At 53.0% G+C, this 16,341-nt stretch overlaps 3 protein-coding genes across 11 annotated transcripts in view; 1 reads left to right on the plus strand and 2 right to left on the minus strand.

The window, feature by feature from the left end:
* Positions 1–9,221, minus strand: RUSC1 (RUN and SH3 domain containing 1). 6 transcript variants are annotated; one of them, XM_080648673.1, is made up of 11 exons: positions 9,124–9,221; positions 6,992–8,440; positions 6,303–6,713; positions 5,218–5,316; positions 4,989–5,065; positions 4,691–4,865; positions 4,498–4,603; positions 4,271–4,317; positions 3,102–3,651; positions 2,437–2,565; positions 1–735 (listed from the first exon to the last, which is right to left on the minus strand). In XM_080648673.1, the coding sequence occupies exons 2-11, from the start codon at positions 8,352–8,354 to the stop codon at positions 567–569; spliced, it is 3,126 nt and encodes a 1,041-aa protein (XP_080504799.1). In that variant the 5' UTR covers positions 8,355–8,440; positions 9,124–9,221; the 3' UTR covers positions 1–566. The 6 variants fall into 6 exon arrangements, with proteins under 6 accessions (XP_080504799.1, XP_080504797.1, XP_080504798.1 ...); XM_080648671.1 differs by having other exon boundaries at positions 1–804; XM_080648672.1 differs by having other exon boundaries at positions 1–804; positions 9,127–9,213.
* The window catches only part of PKLR (pyruvate kinase L/R), a 27,020-nt gene continuing 18,274 nt past the window's right edge, over positions 7,596–16,341 (plus strand). Inside the window, exons 1-2 of the mRNA XM_080648679.1 lie at positions 7,596–7,725; positions 9,729–9,815. The gene's annotated coding sequence lies outside the window, so the exon portion shown is untranslated. The remainder of the gene's footprint in view (positions 7,726–9,728; positions 9,816–16,341) is intronic.
* FDPS (farnesyl diphosphate synthase) overlaps positions 9,939–16,341 on the minus strand; it is an 8,071-nt gene continuing 1,668 nt past the window's right edge. For all 4 annotated transcript variants that reach the window (XM_080648683.1, XM_080648681.1, XM_080648684.1 and 1 more), the window contains 8 exons: positions 15,464–15,604; positions 13,148–13,228; positions 12,881–13,003; positions 12,418–12,506; positions 12,223–12,295; positions 11,316–11,393; positions 11,084–11,218; positions 9,939–10,583 (listed from right to left, as the gene is read on the minus strand). In XM_080648683.1, coding sequence (XP_080504809.1) covers positions 10,383–10,583; positions 11,084–11,218; positions 11,316–11,393; positions 12,223–12,295; positions 12,418–12,506; positions 12,881–13,003; positions 13,148–13,228; positions 15,464–15,604 — 921 coding nt within the window. In that variant the 3' untranslated portion in view covers positions 9,939–10,382. The remainder of the gene's footprint in view (positions 10,584–11,083; positions 11,219–11,315; positions 11,394–12,222; positions 12,296–12,417; positions 12,507–12,880; positions 13,004–13,147; positions 13,229–15,463; positions 15,605–16,341) is intronic.

Genomic DNA, 16,341 nt, shown 5'->3' on the forward strand with positions numbered 1-16,341 from the left:
TCCTACTCCCACACTTTATTGGGACAAAGGAGGAAGGAGACATATCCAACACCACAGGCCCACCCACCAGGGGTATCCAGACTTGGAACACCTAGGACAACATGAGTACATAATAAATATTGGCAACATGGGATGGGGAAAGTGGGAGAAGATTCATACACATGAAGGAGACTAGAGACCCTCTAGTCTTGGGAACTGAGGCATATACTGTACTAACAGAGTACTTACACAGGAAGGTAGATGGGGACTAGATTTCTATTTTGCAGGTAGAAAGGGAGATGTTCCCTTATGCAGATGGGGAAGTGGGAAAGAAACTGCAGGGAGGAAAATTGCTTTGTATATATTTGGAAGAAGAGCAGATTTCAACTTACAGATGGGTATGGGAGAGAAGTAGGAAAATTTATTTCACATATTAGCAGAAAGGGATGTGGGAAGAAAGTAACATTTTACAGACAGGGAAAATGCTTGTGGGAAAATCAGTTTACAAGGGTTTGTGTTCACAGGCCATTCCATTCCCAAGTGAAAGGAGGGAGAGACATATGCAGGAAAGGAAAAAGGTCCTAGGCCTAGAGAACAAGAGAGGTATACCCCACAGGTACCAGCCCCTCTATTCCATCCCGCCCACAGCGGAGCCAATCCTCATCCACAGTGGCGATGACACGCAGCACTTCCCCACGCTGGAAGCTCAGCTGGTCAGGTCCTGCAGCGGTGTGGTCACAGAGAGCACGGACTGCCCTGTGGGGAGCCAGATGCTGGGATGAAGTGAGGTGGGGGTACCCAGCTGTCCCAGGTCTCATCTTCCCACTGTGTGGAACGTCTCTTTGGTTCAGCTCAGGGGACATTGGGATCGTGTCTAGCAACATGTGGATTCCCTGTGGGGCCCCAGCCCTCTCCTGAGCTCCAAAGCCACTCTTCAGCTACTTATTTGACATGATTTGCACTTCTCTCGTACTTCAAGTTCAACATCTGCAAATTAAATAACTCATCTTAACCCTACACACCAGTCCCTCCTCTTGTGTCCCCTATACTGGTAAATAGCACCACCTTCTACCCAGTTGCTCCCAGCAAAAACCAGGGTCTCTCATTCCTTATAGCCAATCAATTACCAAAACTAGCTTGGTGTTTGTATCTCCCACTACTCCATCTGTCTTTCTCATCAACTCCACTGCCTTCATTCTAGTTTAGCTCTCTATCCTCTCTCTCAACCACTACATATAATCTAACTGGTATCCCTTCATCTCTCATGACCTCCTCCCCAGCTCCATTTTCCACACAGCAGATAGAGATCCTTCAAAAACAAGCAAGCACATCATCCCCCAGCTTATGACCCTTCAATGGCTCCTCCTACCTCACAATGAGGTCTAGGCCTACTGAAGCCTATAGCTTCCCGTCACTGCTGCCAACAGCCTCCACTCTGGGCACAACCAATCATGTGCCCATAGTTCCTCAGTACACTTGGGCCTCTCCACCTTTGCACCCTATTCCTTCTGACACACCCTACACCATCACTGGGCCTTCCCTGAGTCTGCAATCTTGGGGAAAAAGCCTGTCTATATGGTCTCTTTCCTACAATCTTTTCCATACAGAATTTTTAAAATATGTTTTTACTGATTTTCTTTTCTTGTTTTAGAGGGAAAGGAATGGAGACACAGAGAGAGAGGAGGAGAGGGAGAGAGAGAGAGAGAAACCTCAATGAGAGAGAAACACCGATTGGCTGCCTCCTGCACGGTCCCTATTAGGGATCGAACCTGCAACCCAGGCATGTGCCCTGACCAGGAATCAAACCAGTGACCTCTTGGTGCATAGAACAACACTCAACCAACTGACCCACACCAGCCAGGCTCCATACAGAATTTTAACCGCTTGTTTATTCATTGGTATCTCCACTGGACTACAAGCTCCTTGAAGGCAGGGACTCCAATATGGTTATCTTTGTATTCACTCCCCTAGCGTAATGCTTGGCACATAGTAAGTACTTGAGAAGTATTACTGAATGAATTAAAATGAAGAAGCCTAATTCAATGGATTAAGAAACCAAAGGAAGCCAGACCCTAAAGCAGAAGCAATCTCTGGTGCCAAATTAGAAGACCCCACCGAAGGGAAGCACAGTCCCTCGGGGTGTGCACATGGGCGCATCCAAATACATAGTTATTAACTGGGCACCTCCTCTGTGACAGATGCTCTTATAAAATTACGTTTAGTCTCTATAACAACCACAATAAAGGTATAAATTATCCTCTCTTTAAGGAGAAAGAAACCAAGGCTCAGAGAAATGAGTTCACACCAATAATAGCAGAAATGTAATGCAAACTAAGCACTGTCTGACCTTACAGCCCCACAGCCTTTTAAACTACCTCCCCTCCACCCTGAAGACAGAAATGCACGCACACACGTAACACACGTGCACACCAATGCATTCTTCCCAATCCTCCTTACCGTTGGGTCTGCACCATGCTGGGTGCTGAGGCCTCAAGCTCCTCGGGTGAACTGGGAGTCTCAGAAGGTGCCACCCTCTTCACCAGAGCCAACACGTTCACTGTAGGAGGCAGCCAGCTGGATGGTCTCCTGGAGGAAGGGATACAGGGTCACCGAGTTTACCCCACCTCCAGAAAAAAAAAAAACAACACCCAGGGCTCTGGAGGGAGAAAAAGGCTGAGCAGCCTGTGTTTCAAAAGAGATCAGGAGTTGGTCACTGCTGGGGGCAGAGAGACAGTTTGTTAGGGTGAATAGGGAGGTGAAAACAGGTCTACAACACAAAAGTCACTGAAGGACCTCTGGGAACCAGTACACTCGGAGAGACCTAGAGGATCACTAGAGAGTACCTGAAGCCAGAGCTCAGCAAATATTTTCTTTTTTCTAAAGGGCTAAATAATAACTATTTTTGGCTTTGAGGGCCCAGAGGCAAAATGGAGAACATCATATTGGTGCTTATATCACCATTAAAATGTAACTTATCACGAATGTAACCATTTTTAGCTCATGGCTGTAGAAAAACAGACTGCCAACTTCCGACCTAGAGGATCACTCTAGTTTCATATTTGGGTAACTGGGTGATGTGGGATGGAGTCAGAGGTCATGGAGGGGACCAGGTGCCCCAGTACCTGGACTTTAGAGTTCCACTTTCAGTTTCTGTGAGGCCCCCAGGCACTCCAAACAGTCTTCCCAGCCACACGCCTCTGCCTGGTGCTGCGTCCTCTGTGGGCAACGATTTCTCCTGTGCTTCCTCAGCCACAGTCCCGTGACACCTGGATCCCCACCGACGAAGGGAGAAGCCCTCCGTGCCCCCCGAGGCATAGACTCGGGAGGCCTGGGTCAGCTGCTCCCACCAACTGCCTGGTTTGGGAGGGCTTGAGGGGGCTGAAGGGCCTGGAGGGGTCTCCTCAGAAGCCCCACGAAGGCTCTGGGCCAGCCGACCCCCCCAGTGCAGCATGGCTTGAACAGTCTGCTGCAAGGCTGGCGGTGAGCCTGGGGGGGCAGGAGTCTGAGGTGGGCCCAGGGGCAGGTGGTGGTGATGCTCGAAGAGCAGGTCCAAGTGGAAGGTGAGCACCGACAATGGCTGCAGCAGGAGCAGCAGCTCTGTGGACAGGGAGGGGCAGCCACCCCGGGCCAAAGAGAAGAATCCAGTGGGCAGGTACAGGAGGGACAGCAGGCCTGGAAAAAAAGCAGGCTAACATTAGTCCCTGCCCTCAGCCTAGTCCCAGAGGGCTCCCTGCATCAGCCCACCCATCAACAAACATCCCCCCAGGCCTCATTCTATGCCGGGCACTGGGACAGAGAAGAACATGGTGGGGAACAGGGCTGATACATCCCTGCCCATGTAAAACCACTACCTAGAGAGGGAAGCACACATAGAACAAGTGGTGATAAGAAACTGAGTAACAGCAAGGAGAACCAGGCCGTGGGAGCAAAATAGGGGGTGAGGGTTAGCCTAGTCTGAGGGCAAAGTGAAGCCTCACTATAGAATCTAAAGGATGAATGAACGTTAATGAGGAGGGGCAGGAAGGCTGTCAAAGAACCAGGGAAAACCCCAGACTTAGAGGCAAGAGAAGAAGGCAGAGGCCAATAATCAAGACTGGAGGTTATAGTGAAGATTTGGGTCTTTCCCCCTGTGGGCTAAGGGACTCCTTGAAAAAGTTTTAAGCACAAGAGTAATAAGATCACAGAGCAGATTAAGATCATTCTGGCATTAGTGGGAACCAGCAGAACAGATCCCTTTTTCTCCTTCCCTCACAGCCCAGCAACCCCATCCTCTCCCATTTGAACCTCTGACCTGCATCTTCCTGAAGACTGGAAAACCACAGCTCCAACTGCTTAGTGCTGGGGGAGAAAAGAGGGAACAGAAGCTCAGGGAGGTGGGGGACGCCAGCGCCCTCTAGGTAGCGGTGGGAGATGAGATTGGAACAGGAGATGTTGGTTCTAGGAACGTGTTGAATCCAACCTGAGATACCCCTGCAGTCCGCAGGCCATGGGAGGGGCACCGCAAAGAATGCCACTCACTTGAGGAGGCCCAGGATGAAGGCGTGGAAGCGGCTTCTGCTGCTGCTCAGTGGGGCTAGACGGCTGACCTGGCTATACAGGGTTCCAAAGGACCGGGTGCTGGAGCCTGAGGACAAGGCGAGCTGTCAGCCACGCCCCAGCCCTAGCCCTGCCTCCATCCGGTCCCGGCCCTGGGCCGAGTCCCACACTTCACCTGGCTTCACCGATGCCTCCACCACGCTCCAGGGGTTGCTCCTGCGCTGCCCAGTGATGAGGTCCTTTCGGAAAGGCTTCAGCCCGTCAGCCACCAGGGCATGGAGAGCCGGACAGAGGGTGGTCAGCACCAGGTGCCCCACATCTGGGCTCAGCCGGCTATCCCCCAACTGGGCCTGGAGGCAGCGCAGTGGGCATGGGTCCAGAGATACCAACAGCGCGCTTCCTGTCCAAAGTTCTGCGCCCCCAGAGCTACATTCATCTCCTCAACCCCAATACCCTCCCACAGACAACTTCACCTTCTGAACCAAGTTTCGGGCCGCCCCAAAGTGCGAGATGATTTTATCCACTGAGGCGCTGACGGCTATCAAGAGACCTGGGAAGGGGGAGGGGAGAGAAGCATCAAAGCCCCTGTCTCCCAGGAATACCCAAGGGACTAGGAGAAACCGGTTTATGCAATCTGACCCTGTGAGGGGAGGGCCACCATGAGGGGTAGTTGATTCTGAAGCCAGGGTTGGGGTGTCCTACCTTTTTTCTGCTCCTGCAGCTGGCCGGTCCCACTCTGGGCTTCTGCCATCCACAGTCGCTGGGCCCCGGGGACACCGGCGAAGGACCAGGAACTGCGGACTGCGGGGAGGAAAGAAGAACGCGTGACACTTAGCAAGGGTTATTCCAGGACTCCAAGCTTCAGCACAGGTCACCTCCTACGGGTCCATAACACCCAGCCCCTGAAGTCTTGGGAGGGGGGACACAATGCTGGGTACAGCACGGGGCAACGCGACCCGGGACCCCGGAGTGAAATTCTGCTCGGATCTCAGCACTCGCCGCCCCTGTCCACCCCGATCCCCCGTTTCCATGTCCTTCTTCAGGGCCCAGCTCCCATCTCCGCGATCCCGGAAGTCCAGGCACAGGGACAGCCGCGCTCACCTCCCGCCCGCCCGCTGGGGCCTATAGGGCAGGAGTTGACAGGGCGAGGGAAGGGAGGGGCACCTTGGCCCACCCCGGGCCTGCGTCCTGCCCCCGAAAACGGAAGAGCACGTGGGGAGCCCGGACCAATGAAAAGACAGACAAACGAGAATGGAAAAGAGAGGGAGGGAGCGGAGATCCAAGGGCTGGGAGGCTAGAAGGCACCAGACAGGGGAAACCCAGGTCCTCCTCCGGCCTAGCTGCGGAGGGCGCCCCCGCTGCCCACGTGAGGCTGGTCTGGTAGGAAGGCGTGACCAGGACCTCTTCAGCCAAGAGAGTTGGGGAGCTTCACCCTGCACGTTTCCCTAGCAAGGTGGCGGTCAGGCCCGACCTGCACTGGCCAGGGAATTCCACAGAGGGGTAACCCCAGGTCCGTATCAATGGACTTGCTCGAGGCCCTTAGACTGAGTTTGAAGCCGAACAGGCCCGCGTCCACTACGCCCGCCGGCACAGGAGCGGAGCCAGACTCCCAGAACCAATGAACTCGCTAGGAATCAGCCGGGCCGAAGGGCGGGGCGGAGCCGGTAACCCGGATGAAACCACAGCCGAGGTGGGAGCCGAGCTGAGGAGGGGGCGGGGCGGGGCGGGGCGGGGCGGGGCGGCCCGCCTGGGGCGGGGCCTACGGGGCCGGCCCGGGGCCGTCTTACGTAGCCTGAGAGGAGTCGGTGGGCTCCTGGTCCAGCGAGGGGCCTTCGGCGGACGAGGTGGCGGTGGCAGCGGGGGGGCGGGTACCTGGCGGGGTGGGGGAGCCGCGGCAGGGAAGGTGCTACTTCTGGGAAAGAGCGGGGACAGCAGCAGTGCCAGCTCGGGGCTGGCCAGGCAGGACAGGGCCCCCCGCGCCGGGGGCGAATAGGCTCCCACCGGGGACAGGCGGACAGGCAGCAGGTGCTCCTCTGAGGGACTGGGCGCCCCCAGCAACCGCAGCCCTGCGCCGGGCCAACCCGCCAGAGGCGCCAGGAGCAGAGACCCAGCTGTGCCCGCGCCCCCACCCTCCAACAGGGGGCGCCCGTCGGCCGAGAACCGGAAAACCAGGGGCCGAGGGACCAGGAGGGGTCGGGCTGCAGGCGGGATTGGCGGGGCAGGTGCGAAGGGAAAGGAGGGCAGCGGATGGGCAGCCAGGCAAGGAAGGGCGGGAGAAAGAGGGAGCAAAGAGTTAGTCCCGTAACCCAACGACCCACCCAGTTTCCCTTTCCCGGAGCGCTCCCTGGTAGAAGGGGACAGGGAGGATGGGTGACAGAAAGGGGGTGGGGGACACAGGGAGACGGGCTGTAAGCTTTGGAGGCTTGGGCAAGGCCGAAGCCCAGCCCTCCTCCCGCTGCCTCCTGCGGCCTCTTACCCTCAAGACCCGCCTGCGCACCGGGCTCCTCCGGCTCCTTCGGGGCTGGGGCCTTCTCGCCAGGCCTGACCTCCCTGCCCTCCCCGGGCTGCCCCTCAGCTATAGGCTGCAGCCCCGATCGGTTCTTCTTCCTCCGGGGAGGAACAGGTGGGGGTGGGGGCCGGGGCGGGACCAAGGCCCAGCCAGCTGGGGGGTCTCGGGGCGGGACTGGCGGGGGCGGGGCCCGGCTTCGGGACCTAAGTTCCTTGAAGGTGGTGACTTCCCGGGGAGCCGCCGGGGAGCCTCCCAGCGACCCGGTGGGGGGCTGCTCGCTGTCGGGCGAGAAGACTATAAGCCAGTCACTGCGGTCTTTCTTGGCCTGCGTCACGAGGGTCAGCCCCGGGCCCCGCTTGCGCTTCTGGGCCAGCTCATGGAAGGACGTGATTGTCCGGTGGGGCACTGGCTCCTCGCTGACGTCACTTCTCCATCCTCCATCACTTTTCTCTGCGTCTGTTTTCAAGCCAGAATCAGTTATTCCTGTATTGGTTTTCCAACCGGAGTCAAATTTTCCAGGTTCAGCTTTCCAACTAGAGTTAGTATTCCCATTGATTTTCCAACCAGAGTTATTGTTCTCAGTGATTTTCCAGCCAGCTTCAGTTTTCTCTGTGTCAATTTTCCAAATGGGGTTGATTTTCCAACTGGGTTCCGTTTTCCCATTGTGGATCTTCCCGTCATCGGCCTCCGAGAGCTCGGAGGTAAGGAGGTCCTGCTCCCCACCCTCCTCCTCCTCCTCCTCCAGCCCTGGGTAAGGGAGGTCCTGGCAGGTGGTCAGGGTATTGCAGTTGGAGTCCAGGCCAGGGCCGGGTGGGGAGGAAGCTCCAGAGCAGGAATCAGGAGAACAGCAGAAGCTGTCGGGAGAGCAGGCGCCAGGGCCGGTGGAGACCAGAGGGGAGCCCTGCTCCAGGGGGATGATGCTAGGCTGAGGGTGGACATTTTGGTCACCAGGGAGGTCCCGCGAATAGACTGAAATGGGGGACTCATCAGGGCTAAGATCTGAGCAGGAGCTGAGAGAGGAGGAGCAACCAGGGTCCGAGGGAGAGGCAGCCCCCTCTTCCTCCTGTGCTGGGTCCTGCCTGGTTTCTAGGCCTGGCCCGTGCTCCTGGCAGCAACGGCAGGGCACCGCTGGGCTGTTGGAATTGGCATCCACCAGGGTCCCACTGCAGGAGCCCTGGCTCTCCTTGCCCCCTGCGTCCCCTGGGGGAAAGGATGTGCTCAAGGGCCCCTCCCTTAGCTCAGGACGGCGAGACAAATGCAGGCCCAGAGAGACATGCTGGAGGTGGATGTGGTTGAGGTTGCAGAGTAAAGCCCTCTGAGGGGACAGCATAGTGCCAGCGGCGACGGGATGGCCTCTAGAGAACCAGGAAGACCGGGCCTCTCACATCCGCCTACCTGGCAACCGCAGATTCTGACCTAGAAGACAGGGATGGTGAAACCCAGCCAGTGAGGGTGCGGACCGCTAGGACACCGAGGTGACTGACAGCGGGAGCAGGCCTTGGAAGGCGCCGACTGCTTTAGACAATATTCAAATGAGATGCAAATGACCATCCACTAGCCTTTAGTTTCCTCTGCAGTGTTTGCAGGTGGAATCGAATGTAACCCCCCGGGGAGTGGGGCGGCGGGCGGGGGCGGGGGGGGTAGGCGAGTGGCATCAGAGAATGCGGCTGCGCTTTGGATCCCCATGGAGGTGTGTGTGTGGGGGGGGGCTTGAAAAGGATGCGGTCCAGAATGGACCCTCGGTCCTCTTGGCTGCAGTCACTCCCAGAGTAAGGGGCCAAGGGCGGCCCTGCCCAAATGCTCTGAAATGGGGGAGGAGGGGAGCGCGTCTGGCTGGTTAATGCAGGAAAGGGGCGGACATGGGGGATGGGGATGGAGCAGTAGTCTGCATGTCAAGCCGGCCCGCACAGACCGCACAGGGCTTCAGTGTACCGCCCCGATAGAAACCGGGCTAGAAACCCGGTGTTTCTGTCCATTCTCTCCGTACTTGTCTATCACCCAGCCACCACCCCACCCCTATTCATTTTTACTGCTCCCTCTCCTGCCCCACCCCTCATGCAGATCCATTCATCCACACCCCCAGACCGAGCCCTCCTCACCACGGTTCTGCAACTGCTCCAGGCGTTGAGCTCCTCTGCGGCTCCTCACTGACTGGAGGGAAGGGGTGCGGCTGTAGGACAACCCGCCCACGCTGCGCAGCCGCGCCCCTTCACGCATGGGCGTGGCGTGGCTCAGACCCAGCCCCCTGCGCTTGACGTCTTGCCTGTGTCACCCACCTAGGCCTGTCTGGTGTTTTTTAAAAATATTTTTTATTGATTTTTTACAGAGAGGAAGGGAGAGGGAGTTAGAAACATTAATGAGAAACATCGATCAGCTGCCTCCTGCACACCCCCTACTGGGGATGTGCCCGCAACCAAGGTACATGCCCTTGACTGGAATTGAACCTGAGACCCTTCAATCTGCAGGCCGACACTCTAGCCACTGAGCCAAACCGGTCAGGGCAGCCTGTCTCTTTGATATATTCTAAGCTTTTTCGTCCTTAGAGGTCCAGAAGTCATGACCCACAGTCCTGGTTTCTGTGGAACCACCTACATATTCTGGACAGAGCTGCGCCCCTGGCTGGTATGCGCAAGAACAGAACCACAGTTAGATAGTACAGCAGGTTCTGGTATAATACAGTTTCATTCTTCCTTGTTTTTTATAGGGTTGAGAAAATTGATTCCAGGCAGCTTGCAAGTTCTTCCCTTTGGGTTTTCTCCTGGTTTTCCTCCCACAGCCCAAAGACATGCAGGTGAGGTGAATTGGTGTCCAATTGCCTGAGTGGTTGTGGGATGAGTGGGCCCTGCAATGGAAGGGCCTCCTGTCCAGTGTTGGCTTCCACTTTGAGCTGCCCAGATAGGTTCCTATCACACACAACCGTTAACTGCTTTTATTCATTCCTTAAATGTGTGTATAGCTCATTTCAGTGTTTCATATTAGAAGTATTTGATGGGTATTTTTTACTTGGTTTTTTTTTTAGAGAGTGATAAAGGGAAACTTCAGTGTGAGACACATCAATTGGTTGCTTCCCATACATGCCCCAACTGGGGTCAAACCAGCAACCTAGATATGTGCCCTGACCGGGAATCTAACCTGCAACCTTCCAGTGCACAGGATGATGCTCCAACCAACCAAGCCACACCCACCCAGACTGGTGATATTTTTGTGACCAGAAATAACACAAAATATAACTCTTGTCTATATCAATTAACATATGGCAAAATTTTGTCACAGTATCCAAGAATCTATGGATGGCATACAGTGAGGATATACTGTAATTTATTGAGAGCCTCCCGTCCCCGCCCTGGCAGTCTCTAGGTCACTTTTTCCGCTTGTAGATCTTCTGTGCTAGCCTCAGGAAGATGGCTGGGGGCAGGGGCGAAGAGCACTGCTCGATGAGACCCAGAAGGTGGCTGTAACTGTCTTCCTCATATTGCATAAACACGGCCTGCAGATTCAGCTCCTCGTAGAGTGCCTGCACGCGGGCCACCTTCTCAGCCTCTTTCTGCCCATAATTCTCCTAGAAGGGGGTGGAGGCAGGAAAACAGGCTTACTCTTCCCCTAGTGCTTCCACGTCCCCTCCATGCCCCCTCCACAACCCTCATCCATATATTCAGAACATTTCCAATGCCATTAACTTGATTCCTGCCTCCAATTCAAGTGTCTCTGAGTGTCTAATATGTTCAATTTTCCCCTCCCCACTCCAAATGCTCAGATATTAGCTCAGCACTCAGCTTCCTCTGCCACAGGTTTTCTCAGCTTTAGCACTATTGAAATTTGGGGCCACATAATTCTTTGTTATGGAAACTGTTGCGTGCATTGTAAGATGTATGGAAGCATTCCTGGCCTCTACCCATTAGAGAGAGACCTTAGCACATGCACACATACCAAGTCATGACAACAAAAAATGTGTGCTGCTATTGCCAAATGTCCCCTGGGGTACAAAACTGCCCCCACTTAAGAACCACTGCTTTATCCCCTTTCTTATCAGCTCAGGGATCCACAACCCTCTTTGAGCACCTGCAGGATCTGGCGCTGTTCTGGAGAGGCCCGTTGTAGACACTGTACCACCAGCCAGCTGCATTTGTTGTCCTGGATGTCAGTGCCAATCTTGCCCGTCACACTGGAGTCCCCAAAGAGATCCAGGTAATCATCCTGGGCAGGGGAGCAGAAAAGGAGAATGAAGGTGCTCCAAGGTGGGGAAGGAGGAAAGTTGGAGCCTGTTCTCTGCCAGTGCCTCCTGCCTTCCTACCTGGATCTGAAAGAGCTCTCCCATCTCCAGCAGGATCTTCTTGGCATTGGCGTGTTCCTTCTCCCCGTCAATGCCTGCCTATGGTGAAAAGGGGATTGATAGGCGAGACATCCGAGGCGCCTTCATCTTCCTGACTGCTTCCTCCCATAGGGTCTTGCCCAAGGTTAGCCCCTAAATCTTCTCTGCTCTCCTTTCAGACATCCCTGGTCTAAGAAGTCCTGGCTGGTGGTCCAACCTCTATCCCACTTAATTTTAGCTAGGCCTTCCTGCAGGCAGAAATTAATCCATTCTGGAGGCCCTCAGACCATCTCTTTTTTCATGAGGCTCAGTCCAGGAGTCACTGATTCTTCTTCATAATCATATATATATTTCCCCCCTCAGAGAGGAAGGAAGAGGGAGAGAAACATCAACGATGAGAGAGAATCATTGATCAGCTGCCTCCTGCACACCCGCTACTGGGGATCGAGCCCGCAACCCTGTAGTCCGCAGGCCGACGCTCTATCCACTGAGCTAAACCAGCTAGGGCTCTTCTTCATAATCTTTTTGCCATTTCCAACTTCATTCAGGATGAAAAGGAAACTTGGAGAAGCAAGTTCAGAGTAGCCAGTCAATCCCATTCACTGCCTGTAAATCCAGTCTTTACAGCCTGATAATCTCCTCCCCACTCCTATCCATTCTCAGATGGAGGATTTCTCCTTCCTCTATGACGGACTAACCACTTTCACTTGCCTCACCTAATTTCTACAGCAATCCTGTGAAGTGGGGATTTTATCCTTATCTTACAGCTAAGAAACAGAATCAGAGAGAATATGTAACTTGCTCAAGGTCGCAAAGCCATTAAGTGGGGGCACTAGATTGTATAAAAGCTAACATTAGGGGTAGGGGGTGTGTGCAGAGGCTCACTCACCATATACATAGCAGCAGCTACAGGAAGGTAGAAGGAGTAGAAAGCTGTCTTATACTTGACAATAGATTTGTACCTAAGTAGGGAGAGAAGATCAATTCCTCAAAAAGGCAATGCCAAAAAAAAAAAAAAAAAAAAAAGGCAATGCCCACCTGGAGCCCTCCCTCACTGTTCAGTCTGGTTCCTACGGTCCCTCACCTCTTTTCAGTAAATCTGCCAAGATCCACGTTGCCCTGCGGGGCTGTGATGAGGTCCAGGGTCTGTCCAATCTCAGTCTGATAGGAAGTCTAAGGCAGACGATGGCATATGAGCTGGGCTTTCTCCAGGACTGGGGAACCCAGAAATCCTGGGTCCCATATCCCATACCAGCTAATAACTAGGCAGAGTCAGAAAGGCAGCAAGAGGGAGGGAGGGTACCAAATCTCAAGACCCATATTCTCACACACACATACACACACTGTCCTTCATCCTTCGTTCCCATCATACAGGGACAGAGAATCCTTCTTGCCATTAATACCATCCTTCCCAACTCCCTCACTTTCTTCCTCTTCCATGAAAACCTAGTCTTTCCTATGCCCTGAAACCAGCTAGATGAAAATGTCCTGTGGAGGCCAAGCTACTGCAGGCAGCCTCTGGGCATTGGACCTGGTCTGCAGCACACCTGCAGAAAGAGTTCCATCAGGTTCAGGTAATAGGGCTGTTCCCGGCAGTAGAGCTTCAGCAGTCGGTAGATACATGCTTCCAGGAGAAGAGCATCATTCACGGCATCCAAACCAATGCCTGGCTGTCGGGGGAACAGAAACAAGCAATCAGTCTCTGGCCTAGACTCATACCAAGAACTGTCACTCTGAACACCTCAATAGGCTCTATGTAACCGCCTCCCTGTGGCCTGTTTCCATGCACACTGGGTTTCCATGATTTACTTTACCTTCTGATACCAGCAGATCTGCCCCCGTCGGGTGAGGGATGCATCCATAATGTCATCTGCCACCAGCAAGAAAGCTTGGAGCTAGAAGAAGAGGGAAGAGTGAAATAAGACCCCCAGGGCTCCTTATTACTGTCCCTTCCACCAGCAACAGAGCTGCCATTGCGAGTCACTATGAGCTGAGAAGGAAAGTCAGGATGGGGAGGCCCAGGACATGTTCTGTTCTGTGGGGTCAGGCTACACATTCTAGTTCCTTAAAACAGCTTTCCAAGGCATGGCTTTTAAATCTTCACGTCATACTGATCTGTGTGTGTGCTCTAGTGGATAACACTGTCCACTGGCTTAGGTGTAGGCAGTGCAAAAAAGGCCATGGCGATCGCTGCTCTTGTTCCGGGCCAAGTCCTTGGGGAAAGAGGCATCAATCTGCACCTTCACCTCTGACCGCACCCGGGGTTGGGTCTAGGCTTTCCACACTGGAGGCACATCTTTTACTATTTACATTGTGTGTATTTGGAGTGGCATGGCTCCCCTGAAGCCACCAGTCTACTGCCTCTCCCAAGCACGATTGCAGGGCCATCTGGTTTCAACCAGTAGCATTCAACCAGGGTTGTCTACAAAGACCATTTATTACAGTGTGGCCTCCCTCAATTACCTCTGCCCCCCCCCCCCCCAGCAATGATTCTGAACCAACTGCACTTCCTATTTATTAGGGGAACTTTAAAAAATACCACCGCCAGCCCTAACCAGTGTGGCTCGTGGTTAGAGTGTCAGTCCGCATACTGAAGGGTCATCAGTTTGATTCCAGGTCAAGGTCATGTACCTGGGTTGCAGGTTTGATCCCCGGTCTGGTTGGGGCAAGTTCAGGAGGCAACTAATCGATATGTCTCTCTCACATCTCTCTCTATATATATCTCTTTCTCTCTCTCTCCCTCCCTTCCAGTCTCTCTAAAAATCAATGGAAAAATATCCTCAGGTGAGGATTAACAACAAAAATACCAGTGCCAGCCCTAGCTGGTGTGGCTCAGTTAGTTGGGCATTATCCCATGAACCAAAAGGTTGCTGATTGGAGTCCCAGTCAGGGCACATGCCCTGATAGGGTGTTGGGCTAGATCCCCAGTAGGGGGCATGCAGGAGGCAGCCAATCGATGTTTCGCTTTCACATGATTCTTCTCTCTTCCTCTCCCTTCCTCTCTCTCTAAAAATCAATTTTAAAAATTACTTAAAAAAAAAAAAAAAAAACAGCAGCCCTAACTAATTTGTCTCAGTGGATAGAGCATCAGCCTGCGGACTGAAGGGTCCCTGGTTCGATTCTGGTCAAGGGCATGTACCTTGGTTGTGGGCACATCCCCAGTGGGGGGTGTGCAGGAGGCAGCTGATCGATGTTTCTCTCTCATTGATGTTTCTGGCTCTCTATCCCTCTCCCTTCCTCTCTGTGGAAAAATCAATAAAATATATTTTTTAAAAAATCAATAAAATATATTAAAAAATAAAGGAAGGAGTTGCTTCTCCTTAAAAACAAAACAAACAAAAAAACACACAACAACAGCAATGCCAGAGTCCTACCCCAGATCAATTAAATAAGAAATCTATAGGGGTAGTACCTCAGCATTGGGTTTGTTTTTTTAAAAATAGTCTTTCCAGGTATGTGCTTATAGTGGGAAGTAATGGGAAATATACCACATTACCTATGTAGCTTTCTTAGTAAATGTTTAGCTTGATTGTAATCATGATGAAATAATCAGACAAATCCAGACTAGATTGTGAGCCACTCTACCAAACAACTTCCTCCCACACGCACCCCAATGGAGGCCAGGGATCAAGCTTGCAACCCAGGTATATGCCCTAGACCAGAATCGAACATGAGACCCTTCAGTCCATGGGCCGATGCTCTAACCATTAAGCAAATGGACTAGGACTAGAAATTTGGGTTCTTAGGTGAATCTTCTTCTTTGTTAAATTTAGGGCACTTATTTCTAAAGCATTTTCAAAAACTACCAGTTTTCAATCTCTGCTTTAAAACAATCTTCTGGAAGAACCATGGCACTTTACTCAGAGAATTGATACCTCTATGCCCAGTTCGAAGGCCCTGGCCCACAGGTGGTCTTCAAGTGAAATATGTACCTACTGACAAAAGAAGTTCCCCACATTTGTTCATCTGTGGGGTAATTCACTGTCTAAATTTGGCTGTGGCACACTAGAGGCACAGAAACACAAATAGCCAAGAAACGAGTTCCAGGCCCATCCCTCCCGTTCTCACCCAAGGCACCCCCCACATCTAGTAAACCTCTTCTTCTCCTACCCTTCCCCCACCCTTCTCACCAGTTCCACACACCAGCCCACAGTCATGGCCCGCTGGAGACTCTTGGCATCCTGCTTGCTTGGTTCCACCAGATCCTGGAAAGTTATCAGCACTGTCATACCCCGCTGGTACTTCCCTCCAATGACATTGTACTCCAGGACCTGGGGGGCAACAGAGGAACAGAGTATCAGGATCCGAGGAGCAGCTACTCTGAGATTTCTTCTCACCCTCTCCTACTTCCAACCATGACCTAACTTTAAAATCCTCCTTAACCCTGGCTGGCATGCCCAAGTCTCAACTTCTCAAGTTCCAGCCCCATCCCCACCTCTCCTAACTTCCCCCCACAACCCATCCCTCCTTTCCCAGCCACTTTCTCCTACCCACAACTCAACCTATCTGCAAATGATGAGCCTCTCACTGTATTGAAGACAAGCTCCCACCCCTCAAAGTTGGTCAGAGGAGAGCTTGGAGAGGACCCAGGTTGGGGGAGCCCTCCCCCACTCTTGCAATCGTGTCTCTTCCTGCTCATTTTGCCTTCTGTTATCCTGCTGGCAACCAGATCTAATTCAATGGAAAGACTTCCCTTTTAATGTCCATCCCAGTGTAGACAAACCTCCTCCTTTTCCTTGGTTCCCCTCAGACAATTGAGACAGCATTTAGAAAGGAATTACTAGAAACTCCAAAAGAATAAAAGAATTAGATAACTTAAGTATCCCAGCAATAGTTCCTGCCCAAGAGCAGAGGTTTCTGATGATAGGCTAGCTTCACTCAGGCCCACCTCAGACTGCCTTCCTCGGGGATCCCTACCAAGGTAGCACTTTATGATTTCTGGACCTAATCTCCTTCCTCAACAAAATCAAAGATTTATCAGGTTCAAGACCTTCACCATCAAGGGCCT

Source organism: Plecotus auritus, assembly GCF_963455305.1.
Source record: "Plecotus auritus genome assembly, chromosome: 12".
NCBI lineage: Eukaryota > Metazoa > Chordata > Mammalia > Chiroptera > Vespertilionidae > Plecotus > Plecotus auritus.